The sequence below is a fragment of the Cuculus canorus genome, chromosome 2 (genome assembly GCF_017976375.1).
Source record: "Cuculus canorus isolate bCucCan1 chromosome 2, bCucCan1.pri, whole genome shotgun sequence".
Taxonomy (NCBI): Eukaryota; Metazoa; Chordata; class Aves; order Cuculiformes; family Cuculidae; genus Cuculus; species Cuculus canorus.
Window position 1 is genome coordinate 75,758,567 of NC_071402.1, and position 17,052 is coordinate 75,775,618.

Here is a 17,052-nt window from a genome sequence, read left to right on the forward strand (position 1 = left end):
GCACTTTCCTCCCAATATTATAAAACAAATTTTATGACTAAAAGTACTTTTTAATTATACATATTCAGTTCTTCTCATTAGAGCGAGTCCCTCATTACTATTTCACTGAATAAGAATTATTTTCTCCTTACAGCATTAATTCCTTGATTTTCAAATGCAGTCTGCAGGAGAAATACCTAAAGGTCTTAAGAGTGTAAATCCTGTTTTTTAAAAAATTATATGGGTATTAAGTATGAATTTTTGAACATTTTTTTCATTTCCACAGCTATCCAGAGAAATGATTAGTGGAATCTGCAAATGGTTTAAATTAGTTACATATTCTACCACTGATTACAAAATCTAGACTTTTCTTGCCATTTTAAATGAAATTCTTTAAAATGTTTTTAATTAGAAAGAAAAATGCAGACATTAAAAACTGGATTACCCAAGTAGGATTTAAGAAAAATCCTCATTTACAAAAAGCTTTGCAGCTGCATGAATAAACTGTGTGGTCTGAAGATACAAAGTTACGTATTTTCAGAATGCTCATCTTTCTTTAATTCAGTGTATGTAAAAAGCAGACCTATTCTAAAAGGCCATAAAACAAAAATAGCTGTTTGGGAACAATGATGATATGATATAGACACCATGCCAAAATCAGCTAACGTAAAGATGTACTGCTCATTTATAGAATATTTTGGGTATGAACACTAGCTGAGAGTCTGACCTGGAATATATTCACTAGATACATCTCCTGTATGAAGACAGTACAGGAAGATGAATGGTGCCCTTGACACCATATCATTGAAGCAAAAAGATTATTTTCAATGTATGTCATGATGATTGTTAATGGCCCTATTTACATCTTGAACAAGCCACTAGGGAAAACAATTAGGAAAAAGAAACCACAACACGTAACTTGAGTGGTCTGTTTTTTTCCAGGAAGGGTTGCTGCTGTATAAATTATACATACACACAAAATATAACTTCCTGTGTAATAGGGACTAACAGAAGAAAGGATCTGTAACTACAATGCTTCAAGTGAAATCTACTTTTGTTATTAACAATCAGCACAATTTCAGACCAAATGCCACTGCAGAAAACTACCAAGTAGCATTCCTTTGATACCGCAGAAGTATCGTCTAGGACCATGTACGTTGTGCTTTACAGAGCACCCACTTCTCACCTTGATGGCTTCTACAGAATCATATTTATCCAGTTTGTTGATATGGTTGGTAATGCTGGTATTTAGAGGAGCTGGTGACACTGGGTGGATAACAGTTGCATCATGGGACTGTTGTTGATATCGCTGGCAATAAGTGTAAACAAGCAGGGTAAGAAGGCAACCAAGTATTGAACTACTTAATCCCACTGCGATCATGTGAAACATGTTGAACTCTGCAGAGTGGAGAGTAGAAGACAATCTTATTTTTAAGAAGTAGCAATAAAAGTTTAAGCTTGGGGAAAAATGTAGACAAATGCTTGATTAAAATAAGGATAAAGGAAATTTCATGTGTTTCCCAGAAGTATCTCAATTGCAGTGGTTTATGTCTACAGTAGCAAGTGCACTGTACTTCCCTGAAGGGATCATTATAAGACTCTTAGATACCCATACATCTCTGTAAGTACTGAGATTTTTGAAAGATGCTTAAACAAGTTGAAAACCCAAACAACAGATGAATGAATTGCATCTTGCATGTTCAGCAAAGTTTCTTTTTTCAGACCACAAAACAAAGCCTTGTTAAATACAAATTATGTATATTATGTACATACATAGTTTTTTTCATTGAGCTACAGTACCACCTCCTCTATTGTTTTTCTAATCATCTTCTAGATTATATCTTCTAGTTATCTTCTAGATCTATATTCTTCAATGATATCTTCTGATATCATTGAATCACAATCCTGTTTTCCCTAAAACAGGTTTTTTTCCTCTTTTTTTTTTGGTGCATGTCTCAGAAGCAGTGGCATATGTTTTTTACATACCCTACTTTGATTCTTGCTGGGTCTCACTGTTTCTGTATCTTTGATATCTTTGGCAAATTTGTTCCTTTCTCAAGCCTTCACAGTTTTTTTCTGTATGTAACATGTGAGTGAGAAATAAATGGTAGCATATTAGAGGCTAAGGAAAAGGGGAAAGAGACTCTTTAAAGCTCAGTGTACTTTTAAGCATAGCAGCCAGAGTGCAAAGCCAACAATTGAGAACTTAGCACTCTCCTCTGGTCTTCCCTTCAAAGATACTATGGGATCAGACAATGGGAAACCCTCTCTACCTATACAAGGATTAACACTGAGAGAAAGCTCATTGTTGTGTGAAACTGCAGAAGGCAATCTTAAGCCAAATCATCCCCTGACATTACTGAACAGAGAAGTCAGAAGTGGCACCAGTAGGATTAGCTGGAAATAAACACATTACACTGCTTTTCACTGTTATTTCAAAGCGGAGTTGTGCTTTTTGATTAAGAAAGAAATGTAAGTGAGAAGTTTATGTTGGAAATTTCATCTTAACATTACTGAAAATATGTGCCTATATGCACAAATGAAAGATTTTAAGAGGAAAGATTGTGACTAGTCTGAAAAAACATCTGTTACACCTTTTTCACTGTAATACAGAAAAATGAGACAGCCATGGGTAGGACCTTTACAATCTTACTGGTTATTTAGAAACACAAACTAATATTTAGGCGACTAGGCTGGCTAAACCAATATATAAATTATCAATGAAATATCCTTTTACAGTCCTATGAGAGTATCCAGGTGTTGCAGAACTGGGCAAAATATTTTCAGTGTACCACTGCTAATTAGAAAACAAAGAAAATAAATCAAATTGCATTATCCTAGCTCTCAAAACAAGTTACCATGCACACTAGTACCCTGTGTTTTCAACACTAGTAGCCTGTGTTTTCATTGTCCCTTACGAGGTTAAAAACACAGTTTATCTGTGCATGGAAGACTACTAGAACTGGCCAGAGCTCTTACCATGATGAAACAGACAAAGCGTGATAGCTCAGCACAAACAAACAAAAAAAGAAAGGGTCATTTTTCCTTTTTCTTCTTCTTATTGTTTGGGTTTTTTTAGCAGATTTATCTTTCAAGTTTTATTTTGCTAGCATCAGGACTCTGTGGAATGAAAGTGGGTTTTTTTGTACATTTTAGTTTTGTTTCTGGTAGTGAAGCTGAAAATGAGTCCCAGATACAAGCTGAGTTATTAAATGGGTTAGCAGGCTTCTTCTATTCATTTCCAAGAAGGTTTGTGAAATTATTATCCTGAAAAAGATGGAGCAACTTTGACCTACGAATTTTGACCTACTGATAGCTAGCTTACAACAGGAATTTCTTTTTGAGACAAGGGTGACTGCCACACTGAAAAAGAAGAAAATACAAACATCCAGTAACGCATGTTCTTGTCCCCAGGGTCTGCAATGGCAGATGGATATTTAATGAGAAATCCTATAGTAACTACATCTCTTTTTCTCCACAGGTGTAAATAACGGGAACACAGCATTTAGAAGGTTGAATAAAACTAAGACAGTGCAAATGGTGAAATGAAAGGAAAAACATGAAGAATCAATATTTCAGCATTTAATACACATCTAGAGCTGAAAAGCTTACCCCCACATCGTTTTTCTTCTATGCTGCTGGATCGTGCCACTGATATTTCTAGGAAAAAAAAAAAGTCACTTATGCCACTGAGAAAACTTATTATAGACAGCTATAAGTTCAATTAATATAGTAAGGATTTAAAAATTTCTTTTACTAGATTCAATCCAAATCCAAAGTAAAAATTATTTTGCCTATGTGGCAGAATTTACAAAAAGGTCGCATGTTGATGTCTTCAGGTTCCTCAGTTTCCCAAGGAAACCCTGCAACATATTTTTAATCCTTGCCTCAAAACATCTCTGGAATTAAAAAGATTAAGTGCATATGAAAACATTTTTTTGTGGAGTTTAAGCATGTTGAGGAAACATTGATTTTCTGAATAGTAAAATTAATGAGAGTTTAATTATCTTGTGTTCAAATGGGCCTGTTACTTTTAGAAGTCACAACTAGCACTATTGTGAGATGAGGGAATTTACAAATCCCCCCAAAAGATGACTGATGAATTCATGGGTCTCAATTGTAAACTAATAAAAAGCAATTACAGCCTGTGTACTTACCATTTTGCTTTTAGAAACATTCTGAATAGATATTGAATAAAATCTGTTGTCAATCAAGTTTTCCCGCTCTTTAGTTCAAGGCCATGGCTTTTGTGAAGGGCCAACCATCACGTGGATAGGGTGGGGTAACTGACAAAGTCTACCTGGTTTTCAAAAAAGCTTTAATGTTCCTTGCCAAAGGACTCCAAGCAACAAATGAGATAAGGGAAAAGACAGGAAATAGAGTAGTATTATGTGCCCAGTTCTTAAAATGGAGGAAAGTTACCACTTTTGCGAGGACATAGGCTTTTCAGCAGAGCTAGAAAAACAGGAGGCAAATATGAGTTTCAAGATTGCTGATGGTACAAAGTTAAGGTAGCATGGATAAAGGCATGCTATAAAGAGTTGCAGGAAGGCCCTAAAAAACTAGACAGTAAAATAACAGATGAAATTGAATGTAGATCAGTGTAAAGCAATACATACAGTGGAATGCAATCCAAGTTTGCCATATAAAATGGTAAGCTGTGAGCTGACCATTACTATTCTGGAGTGAGACCAAGGGGTTATGACAAATTGTTCCATGAAAATATCAGCTTAGTGGTCAGGAGCAATCAAAGAGGCAAATCAAATGCTAGGTATTACCAAGAAAGGAATAGTGAATAGGATAGGATATCGGCATTATGGCATTTTGCAAATCCATGTATTGTCCACACCATGAACACTGCTTGCATCTCTGATTTTCCCATCATCTAAGGTTGTCTCCAGTAGAACTAAAACATATCAGAGAAGGGGAGCAGTGATGGCCACAGGTATGCAATAGTTTCCCCATAAGTAATAACTGAGTAGTCTCTCCACTGCCAAAAGATAATCCACACATAGCTACTGCTGAAGGGATCACAATTTTTAAACTTTCTTCATATTCTAAATGAATACTAACTATTTGCAAACAGCACTCTCACAGAGAGTCAAAGGCAGACAGCATACTTTGTCTGGTTGAGACCTTTAATTAACAATCCAAACAAAAAGCAGAAAAAAAAAATGTACCAGAAAATCATAAGCTCTGTAAAGCCATGTTCGTATGGACTAACTCTGCGAACAAAGCAGAAGCACTGATGAGAAGGAATCATTTTTGCACTCCGCTAGAATGACCCTATATACCAAATTCTGTAGTGGAACACAGCTAAGGTAAGCAGGAGGAGGAAGAGCCAGCACGAGGGCAGACATGCCCACACAATAGCTGAGGAAAGGAGGGAGGTGAATTAGAATGAGAGGTCAGCGGGGAGGGAGAGAAGTCTGCATTGGAGGACCTAGAGGAGCGGAAGCAAGTTAAGTGATGCCAAGAAGGCAAACTAGTTGGCCTAAGATGAGCATAATGAGCATGACTTTATCTGCTGTGATATGGGTAGTTTGAGGAGGAGTGGCAAACAAACCAGAAGGGTGAGAGAAGAGGTGTTTCATTTCAGATTCTGAAAATGCCTACTTCCCAAAACAAGATGGAGAGCTTATATTGGATTAAGAAGAAGATTCACTGAATGTATTAACAGAGATTCTTCAAAAGCCTGAGAAAAAGGGCAAAATACAATGTGGGAGTTTCTGCTTTCACATTGACATTTTTCACATTGGTTTTGGAGGGAAAAACAGTATTTGGGAGTTAAAGCATTATTCACGATCCATAAAAACAGTGTTTAAGTTTGTTGATTCCTTTGTTATATTGTACTATATTGTACCGCATAGTCACAGAAAAAGAAAAGGCTGCTGCACTGAGTAAACATAATTACTTTTCAAAGGATACATTAAAATTCAAATTTCTCTGTCTGTGAATAGACTGCTAGCTTTTCTTAATGTACATAGGCAGAAAGATGACTGTTAACAGCAATGTAATGTGGCCACCCACACTGTTGTGTGGATTTAAATGACTACTGTGGTTTAAAAAAAAAAAAAGCAACAAAAAAAGAGTGCAGTCATGATTTTCGACAAATGCTATAGACTAATACATGCTATATCCACCAGCAGTCATGAGGAAGATAAGGACCTGAAGCACAGTTAATAGCATTATCATTTTAAGCAGTTATTAATTTAAGGGACTCTGTAAAATGATTTTCAGATTAACTAGCACAGCATCCACTTTTGTATATGAAAACCACAAAACCTGGGTGAAAGTTTCTCTAATAACCACAAACTCTCAAAGTCACATAAATTAAAGTAAAAAGCAAACTATTTCTCCTGCTGTGTATAGCCTTTCCTGCATCTTGCTACAAAGTGGGATGGGAGGGTCTTGCAAAATGCTGTGACAGTGTCAGGCAGTGACAGTAGCGACAGAACCACAGCACTCTGCCACAAGGCAGATTTTCATCAAGACACCAGATCTAGTCACATTAGCTCTACACAGTAGACCAATATACTCTGGCTGACAAAAGGCAAGCTCTGTTCCAGCTCTTGGCTCTGCACGGCGCAGTCTGGGACAGTGCTATGCCTCGCTCCTGAATTGTTGTGAGATTCCATTCAAGGAGCAGGCTGATCTCACCTGGTATAAAGTTGGAGTCCAAAGCACAGGCTCGGCTCTCTGTTGTGTTGCCCGTGCACTGGCTGCCCACAGGAAACAAAATGATGCACTGACGAACACGAAACTGGAAGCCAGACGAGTCGCAGTCAGACCACTCAGACCACTCAGACCAGCTGTCTGCAACAGGCAGAGAGTGACACACACTCAGACATTGCAATTAAATACTTCAGGTACACCGAGTAAGAGAAAAATAGAGTGTATTTTTGAATTTTGACAGAAAGCCTCATCCCTGGTAACCACTAACTAGAAGAGAACAGCTCTTTCAGTACGATAAAACAGAGGCAGTTCAGCTTTGGCAAAAGGCTCTGAAATGTAGAGTGTGATGGTATATTTCTCACAGGCATAATACGCCTATGGCTTCTGCCACAGCCTTTGTGTGTGGAAGTGAGAAGCCAGAGGGATTCTGTGGTAGTGACTGGAAGAATGACAATCTAGGTCTTTAGGGTGGACAATGACTGTTTTATTTACTTCCCTGAGAAGTAGCAATGAGTATTGCTACTGAGAGAATTGTATTCCAATTCTGAAAAAGGATGTTTATTTAATCATAAAAATAGTAGCATTTTGCATCTATTTATTTTTCTTTTCTTCAGCTTTGTTTTATTTCAAGTCTATTTCTTTGCTGCAAAAGAGATGTCATTAAGCATTCTCCCCTTCTCTTCCCCAAAGTACTCACACCTTCTCTTCCCCATACAGTTCATTATCAGCTTCTATTGTCTCTATTTCTTCCTCTGCCTCTGTAGTTTTGATTAAGATGTAATTATTTCATGCCTCTGTGATCTCAGAATATTTCCCTTAAATTAAGTGAATTGATCTCATTCCCATGAGGTGCTGTGAGTTTACTGAGCTCAGCTTTCTTACAAGTCTTGTCTTCATTTGAGTGTTCGGAGTTTAGCATGTATAGTAGAAGAAAGAGCTCAGTTAAACTTTTTTCTTTCTTCTGTTAGTTTTCTCACTGAAGTATGTTTTAAAGTTTTAGTATGCATTCAGTAGTCCCAGTATGCCACATCAAGTTTGTTTCTACTTCAAAATTTTAATCGATTTTGTGTCACTATGAAGTGAATTAATAAATTTCATTTTGCTTCAAATAAAAAAAAGGGTTATATTAACCTAGGTTTTTTTTCAAGTTAGGTTGAACAACATTAAAAGTTGTAAATAATTTGGAAAATTCATTAAGGTTTTCTACAGTTTTTGTGACTTAGGTGAAAAGTCAGGAAAGTCTTGCACTTTTTTGGGGCTTCTTTCAATACATTTCATAAATCCAGCATACAAGGTTTTCATTTATCGTTACCTTCCCCTTGGCCATAGATGAAAAGTTTAAAACTCTCAGTCATCTCAAATTTCAGATTCTAGTAAGAATATTTGAGATTGCAGTTTTGAAAAATGCCAACAATAGATGCTTTCCATGACAGTGTTGGACTTCTACTTCCTAATAAATAGCATGGCAATAATAAACGGATGGGGGAGATAGACAAAAGTTTTGCACAGAAAATCTCAAGTAGTGGTTCTGGGACCATTTTCAAGACAATAAGAGAATGCTGGTTAGAGACAGCAGCAATCAGTACCAGCAGCCTCTTGTTCAGATGCACGTCATCACTTGTGAAGTTGTTAGTAAACTAAGTACATGGATCCTTACCTTAAATACCGGGTTACAATAAAGCCTTGCTCATTCGGATTTTAAGGAATGCTGCTCATTACAAATCTTGGTCCAGTTATATTCAGTGACAGAGAGCATGCTTAAGCCAGACCCAATACTCTTGCCCAGTCCTTGTATAACTGGAATATATGCAGCAGCTGCCAAAATGCTTGAGCATTCTAAATGCAACTTGTTCAGTGGTGCAATCTGCAGCCCACCTTGCCCAATGTGCTTTTGGCCCACCAGGTTCTTTGAGGAAGGGGCTACATCCCATGACAAAATAGGAACCTCAGAGTATGCTTAGATCATGCTATGTTACATTCTCATGACTGGACAAGGTTATTGTGTCAGCCTGCCCTCTAGGAATCCTATAAAAGACACTATGTGCATTGGGACCTTCCCACATATGCAACCCAGGGCACCTCCCTGACATCTTGAGTGCCACAGTGCAGCCCAGGCACTACAGCACAGGTACTCAGTGGGTCCAGTGCCACGCTGTTCAGCTCCATCTGGCAGTCAGAATCACAGAAGGGAAGCGGGAACACCAGCGCAAGTGGGAGAGGGGTGGATACCCCTGCAATGGTGGATCCTGGTACCAAACGTGTGTTTTAAGGGTTGCCACTGTTGGGAGCTCAGAGAGACACAGAAGTAAGGCACCAAAGGCTGACAGATGTATCATTTTAGACCAGCCCTTTGTGGAGCCACTGCCTCTGCCATTACATATATTGAACCCTTACCCTTTGCATGGACCTCTACAGACAGTTATCCTGCCTCATCCCTTTGATTTCTTTATGTTCAAAGTATCTGAGGCTCTCTTGCACCTTAGGCAGGCTCCTCTCAACTTGCTTCTCAGTTCTTTGCAAAAATCATGAGGATGGAAAAGAGAGGGTGGACTGGAGAGGTTTTTAATCTGGAACTTCTTTCCACCTTTACACAGTAAGGGTTACTCAGATTTCAAATCTTCTTTCCTACAGAGTCGTGACAGGCCTTTGAAGTCAGGTTAAGTTCAAGCACTTCCTGAAATATCCCTTGGTGAGGTGAAAAAGGCACCTCAGAAACATCAGGCCACCAGCCTTTAAGATTATAAATTTCTTTCATGCAGAACTAAACTATCATTTCTAACTTCTCAATTGCTTTATCCACTACTTGCATGTGTGAATTAGCAATTCAAGATCAGAATATATTTTCCCCTCCTACAGCAGCAGTAAATAGTTTAGGTATAAAATACAGTTTTATTCAGTACATTATAGACACTGCTGCAACTGACTACACTTACTGATAAGCAGCCTGTAAACCACTATGGATCAATAGTGCAGTGCTTCCTTTTGTATTAATGTGATTGCATTTAGATAAATTAAGAAAAAAAAACACCAACAAAGTGATATGGCTTTTAAAATGAAAGATGAGAGAAACTGATGTCTTTTGCAGACACAAGTTTGTTACTTTATTTTAAATGCATGCTTGCATACTTTCAGTAACCCTTCATATCCTTAAAAAATCCTTAGTGCCAGGCTTCCAGAAATTTTAGTCTTCTGCTAGTTTTGCTTGGCAAAAACCAAGTACTTTTAAATGCCAAGAAATCTTTATTCTTTGCACAGCTTAAGAAACCTTATAAATAATTTCCATTTTTCTATATGCATTTCTATGTCAGTCAGTTGTTTTTAGATTCCAATTGTCAGTATTATTTCCTTTCTATATTAAACATGCCACTCAAGCAGTGAATGTCACCAATGGTACTTCCAGATCTGCCACATGATCATCACCACAAGAAAATGGCTTTGCAAGAATGCAGGAGTCTGTCCAAACTTGACATGTGTAGCTCTGCAGTTATTTTTGTCTCATACCAATGTGAAATTGGAGCACTGTTCGAAAAACCTTTGGCAAATTTTCAGTGAGATTTAAATGCTAATAAAATATTGCAGAATGCGAAAAATATACTCCAGCTTCTGAAATTTTAGTGCTTTATAAAATTTTCACTTTCTTGAACCAAAAGGAAACCAACCTTCTCCTCTGCCCCCATCTACTCCAAAATCTAGGCAACTGACAGGTCAAAATAAGATTAAGACATTTATAAATGTTCACAAACTGCCATTTCTAGAGAAATGGCGGTACAGAATAAATGTGCAACAAGAGAAATAGCTACTATAATAGCACAATGAACATGCAAGTTCTGACCTTTTAAAGATGCCTTAAGGATCCCAAAGCAGCTATGTAACTTCTACGTTCAAATATACAGTTTTTGTCTCAAAAAATCCAATCATCAATTGATTTCTGTGTTTGGGGTTTTTTAAACACAACACAGAGTGTTGCATTTGCTTTAATTTTGACAAAGTACCTACTTTTATTCTGCTGCAAGACATACAGTGCCTAGAGAAAGAAATTAACTTAAATTGCAGTTCAGCACAAGTAATAGGATCCATAAATTCAAACTAGTGGGGATTATGTCTTCACACGCACCGTCTCATCATATGAGGACAAAACTTTTTCTACAAAGTCTAGAATCTCTCAGTGAAGCAAGTAACACTACATGGCACCAAACCTGCTTATTTCCTTTTGCTGTTGCCTGTAATCCATTAATCAGCAATAAATGAAAACAATTTTTCCCACTGGCTTTTCACTAATGATTTAATCTGGTTTGGTGTGGTTTTACTCTCTACTCCTCACGTAAATTTCATGAAAAAAAAATTCATTTAATACAGGTCAAAAGGCAGAGTCAAAGTTACAGAAAAGATCGTGATCCGTAATATCATACAACTAGCATGAGTACTGAGAAATTTCATTTACTTAGTACTGCATAGTCATTTAAAAAGATGAAGTCTGCTCCTTAACAGCCAAAGTTGAAAAATATATATTTTACAAAGAGTGTTAAGCTTTGCTCTGTGTTTTATATGAAAACAGGGCAAACATTAACTACTTGAAGGACCATGTGATGACACACGTATGTTAATATTAACCTCGGCAATTCACTTGCTGTGAATATTTAGTGTATAACAAATGCACTTCTCTGTGATATTGTTATTACAGGTCTCCTAGGCTGTTTGCATGATCCATTTAAAATATTATTCAATTTTAGTTTATCCAGACCCAGAACCTGGTAACTTGCATTTTAATTTTTAAAGGTGGAGGGAGACTGTGGTGTCATGTAGGCTATATCCTGCTATTACTTGATTTACTGCGACTGTAGCATGTAGAAATGATTGTACGTTTAATAAAGGAGAGAAACTATTTGCTCCTAAATAATAGATTAAGGAGAATTAAGCTGCTAACTGTGAGTGCCTTATTCTGTGGCACACAAACAACAAAGCTGCATGGGCTGATTTGCAATACCTGGACAAGGCTGTGTGTTGCAGAGTGCTTCTTCAGTGTGCAGTCCAAGGCAGATGTCTCCTCCATATGCCGGTGCAGGGTTTGTGCAGGAGCGAGTTCTCATATAATGCCCTCCTCCACAGGTTGCTGAACACTTTGACCAAGACGACCAGCAAGACCAGCCTCCATCCACTGAAAAGACATGAAGTACCGTATTGTTCCAAGATAAAGTGTGATATGACCTAATCCAACCCATCTTTCTCATATTCTATGTATCTAATTCATAGCCTACTGAAATTATTGAATATTTTTAGGCGCTACTGAACACAGGCCAACAAATCTAATCTTATCAGAATGCAATTAAATTTACATATTTTAAAATCCCCTGGTAAACTGAGAAGTCTAACAAAGTTTCCCATCCATATAAGACACTTTCAGTGGATACCATAATAGTTTTAAGGCCAAAAATCTTTCTCACCTGTGAGGAAATACAATACTGAAGCTTGCATAGTAGAGGTATTATAAGTTGAAAGTAAACTATTATTCCTAAATTAAAACTTAGCCCAATAATATCAACAGAGAGACTGAGGAAACTCAATTTTGTTTCACAGCCTAGGTGAGATTGCCTTTACCTTACAACCCATTTCAATTAATCTAACACAGCTGTAGGGTTTGACAGGCCAGAATCATAGAATCATAAAATCACAGAATGGTTTGGGTTGGAAAGGACCTTAAAGATCACCCAGTTCCAACCCGACTGCTATGGGCAGGGACACCTCCCATTAGATCAGGCTTCTCAAGGCCCCATTTAACCTGGCCTTGAATGCTTATAGGGGAGCAGGGGGCACCCACAACTTCCCTGGGCAACCTGTGCCTGTGTCTCACCACCCTCACCACGAAGAAATTTTTCCTAATGCCTAATCTAAATCTTCTCCTCTACAATTTGAAGCCATTCCCCTCGTCCTATCACTATATGACCTTGTAAAAAGTCCCCCTGGAGATTTGTTCTAGGCCCCCTTCAGGTACTGAAACCCATCTGAGATGGGCCTAGAACAAATCTCCAGGGGGACTTCATCCTGTCCAGACAGCAGAGGTGCTCCAGCCCTCTGATCATCTTCATAGCCCTCTTCTGGACCTATTCCAACAGTTTCAATCCTTCTTATGTTGGGGATTCCAGAACTGGACACAGTATTCCAGGTGGGGTCTCACAAAAGCAGCATAAAAGCAAAGAATCGCTTCTCTCGACCTGCTGGCTGCGCTTCTTTTGATGCAGCCCGGGATACAGTTTGCCTTCTTGGCTGCAAGCACATATTGCCAATTCACGTTGAACTTATCCACCAGCACCCTGAAGTCCTCCACAGGGCTGCTGTCCATTACATCATCCCCTGTCCTGCATTGAAACTGTGGATTGCCCCGACCCAGGTGTAGGACCTTGCAATTGGCCTTGTTAACCTCCATGAGGTTCACACAGACCCACTTCTCCAGCTTTTCTCATCTCTCTGGATGACATCCTGTCTTTCTGGCGTGACAACTGCACCACCCAGACTGATGTCATCCACAAACTGCTGAGGGTGCATTGTGTATATAATTGATGAAAACATTAAACAGCACTGGTTCCAGTATGGACCCCTGAGAGACACTGATTGTTTCTGAATACAACCATCCAACTAATTCCTTTTCCAACAAACAGTCCACCGATCAAATACATATGTCTCCAATTTAGAGAGAAGAATATTATGGAGGACCACATCAAAGTCTTTACAGAAGTCCAGATAGATCATACACATTGTTTCTCCCATACCCACTACTGTGGTTACCCTATTATAGAAAGCCACTAGGTTGGTCAGACAGGACTTGCCCTTTATGAAGCCACGCTAGTTGCCACTAATCACCTCCACGTCCTCCATGTGCTTTCACAGAGCTTCTAGGAGGATCTGTTCCATGATCTTCTCAGACACAGAGAGAGGAGGCTGACAACTCACTAGTTCCCAGGGTTGTCTTTTCTATCCTTTTAAAAAATGAGCACAGTGTTGCCATTTTTCCAGTCACCAGGGGCTTCTCCTGACTGCCATGACTTTTCAAATATCATGGAAGGTGACTTTGCAACCACATCAGCCAATTCCCTCAGGACTCTGGGATGCATCTCATCAGGTTCCATAGGCTTGTATATGTTCAGGTTCCTCACGTGGTCAATATAATGTTACAATATTAATGCAGCTATAGCATAAAGGCCAGAAGCAGAAAGATGGCAGTAGTTCAAAAAAGCAAGAGATTGATGATGAAAATGAGTGGCCACTTAAATTTCAAAAACAGGTTGCTGAATAATAAATATTTTTTTCCTCTATTAGTATTTAATGATTCAAGTATGTCAAACTGTTTTCCAGCTCGTTTGCTCATAGGTTCCTCCGAAACAGAGGATGGATTTCATGGGAATCCCTTTTCTCAGATGATTTCGATGCATGGCCACTAGACAGGCTTCTAATAAATTTCTACTCATTGCCTGCACTAGACTGGCTTCTTTGCAGCCTCTGTTTTTAAAGCTACTGCTCCAGGCTGTATTTCTGGCATTTATGGCCATATTGTAACCCATCTGCCAAAGGCTTCCTATGTGCATTCACACGACAAAGTCAGATGTTATTCTCCCAGGGTCAGCCTTTCCTCTGCTAAGAATCTCAGTATTTTTATTTCTCTTTCAATTATTTTTGGCAAAAAAAAAAAAAAAACAAAAAAACCAAAAATCTAAACTTCCAAAATTTTCGTATCCTAAAAAAAAAAGCATTTAATTTCAACCCCCTATTTAAAGTGTTATCACTTGGTTTTTTTAATACTTAAGTAAGGAAATGATTTACCGTGTCTGCAACAGATTAGAAGAGTGTGTAATTCAACCAAGACTAATAAATGGGAGCCTAAGTATAATAAAGAGAATGTGTCAAGAAAGTTTTGTTTTACGACAGAACCCTAAACTGAACAGAAATTTTGCCTTTTTCTTTCTCCCATTGCTCAGACCAGCAGCAGGCAGAAACTCATTATTGCCTACCTTTAAAAATCCTAGGTAAGTACACATTTTCTTTACACAATTTTTACTGTGTATTCATTTAAGACATTCCCTGTAAGACATTACTTCATGCTTTGTTGAAACAATAACTTGTCACTGAAAACTCCAAAACATTCACCCAGCATTTTACAATGACTCCTTTTGATTCTTTCTGCTCAATTAATCAAATAGGCTTTCAAGGAGGAAACCAGTTTCTTCTGGTTTACTGAAATGCTATTCCATAATTATCTCTTACAAAAAAAAAGGGGGGGTCCAAAATTTGAAAAAACTAAATTTAAAAAAGAAAATATCTGTGCAGCATTTGCACTTAAATTTTCTCTTAGCTTGAAACATAGAACCTTAAAAAAATGCTAATTTTGTTTTGGGAGCATTGTATATCCCAAATGCACTTGGTGAGATGAGTAGAACGATTTCCATGCAAAGGCTGCAGCAGTGAGACAATGAGTGAGGAGAATGTGGTTATTTTGATATTAAAACTTACAAATGCATTTTTTAATATAATTTCAGACACAGCATACCCTCAGGTTTTCAACTGCTAATCAAACAGGTAATTCACTGGTGCACACCTAAGGCTATTGACTACTCATGAAAGCAAAGTTTGTGAATATATAACATTTTATTCTCTGCATTGTTTGCAATACTATCCTATTAACCAAGAAAGCACAGAGTTGACACTTGCTAAAAATAATAATTCTAAAAACTTTTGCAAATAATGTATCTGGCCTCTAAATATCCTGATTGGACAGACAGGATTCGTGGAATGTGGTACTATACTCCAAGTATGTAATTTAAATAAGTTATTTCCATTATTAAGGAATGCAATGATTTCTAAGTTTTTTTCCCAGGATATATTTATCAGCCAAATCATCTAACTATACAGATGTGTGAGAGAGTTTTATATCAAGTATCATAAAGAAATACTGCATCTCAGTAGAGTGGTTGACTTGTTCTGTTATTCATATAGTCACTGGAAAACAAATATGTCTTTTTGCCTGAGATAACGCTGTTAATGTAGTATTATGCAAGCTCATATCAAAGAAAGCCACAGGTTATTTGTTTTCATTGTAAGTGAAATATATACTGTGCAATTTTACAGCAATTTCAAAACATGGCATCTTTTATTCAGGACTTTTCTCTTTTTTTTTTTTTTTTCACGACAAATAAAGGCAGAAGCTGCTACCTAAGCTATTCTTTTCATATGATATTAAGACTTTACCTTTCCAGATACTCCTTTTTTTCCTCTTTTTTTTTTAATTTAAAGTGATCCTTGCCTAGCTCAAGTGAATAATCAGAGGCATTTTTGCTGCAGTGTATCCATGAAACAGAATGACAGCCTGAGATTGTCTAGGCAGAAGATAAATTGTCTGCAAACAACACGTGTGGCTTGTTCATGGAAATGGAGACAGTGACCCCCAACACTTTCTATGTATTTTTCAAGGGACCAGAGTGAGATTTACAAATATGCATGCATTTGAAGCTGCCATCTGCTATCTGTCATCTATCTATAGGTGGCCGAGAACACAGAGATCAATGTGACATCCAAGAATGCCACCATGTTCCACGACTGCAGTCACTATGGTTGTACTATAACACTTCAGATGCAAAGGGAGAATTTGGTCTGGAGAAGATGTGAAAGGACAGACATAATATAATAAACAACATTAGATTTGATCATGGTTGAGCTGGACACTGCAATTAAAACTATTTTTCTTAGTGCCTACTTGCTGACAGGCTGTCCTCCTAAATCTCTGCCTTTCAAGGACTGTCATAACTACCTCTTTTATTTGTTCCCAGAACTTTTCCTTCTCAGTGACAGAGGATGATGAAGCATCATCATGGTTAAATAAGATCAAAGGAGTGGGTATTTACAGCTTGAGTTTTTACAAGACCTAAATAGAGCTCTGTGGTTTCTTTCATCTTTCTTTAAAGTTGCTTAGCAACACAGCGCCATCTGTTTTTTAGTTGTTTTTTTTTTTTCTTTTCTTCCTTTTGTCATGGAGTCCTTAATGTTATTTCTGCTTCTTATAGGAGGAAAAATACACAGCTGCAAGGAAAGTTCTAGCCACTACAGTTTCTTTACATAACAGTTTTGTAGAGCTCTTTGACAACAGAAAGTCATTAAAGCCATTCCACAAAAAGATACAAAGAGTCTTTACCTTTTCTAAAAACTACTGAGGTTGGTCCCTTTTGGAAGAAGACACCTGTCAGCTAGCAGGGTGCTCTCAAACAATGTTCTTTCCTTTATAGTAAAGCAAAACACTTTTGCCTACTGGCTGTTGTTGTGGTTAATAAATATTTCTTCACTATAATGAAAAAGAAAAACACATAGGGAAGAAGATGTATCAGGGAGAAACAGTGTAGAGGAATGGCATCTCCTGGG

At 37.7% G+C, this 17,052-nt stretch overlaps 1 protein-coding gene across 6 annotated transcripts in view; it reads right to left on the reverse strand.

Moving 5' to 3' along the window:
* The window catches only part of SEMA5A (semaphorin 5A), a 331,622-nt gene that overhangs the window by 2,830 nt on the left and 311,740 nt on the right, over positions 1-17,052 (reverse strand). For all 6 annotated transcript variants that reach the window (XM_054059836.1, XM_054059835.1, XM_054059837.1 and 3 more), the window contains 4 exons: positions 11,639-11,809; positions 6,640-6,795; positions 3,592-3,639; positions 1,166-1,377 (listed from right to left, as the gene is read on the reverse strand). In XM_054059836.1, the coding sequence (XP_053915811.1) occupies positions 1,166-1,377; positions 3,592-3,639; positions 6,640-6,795; positions 11,639-11,809 (587 nt within the window). The remainder of the gene's footprint in view (positions 1-1,165; positions 1,378-3,591; positions 3,640-6,639; positions 6,796-11,638; positions 11,810-17,052) is intronic.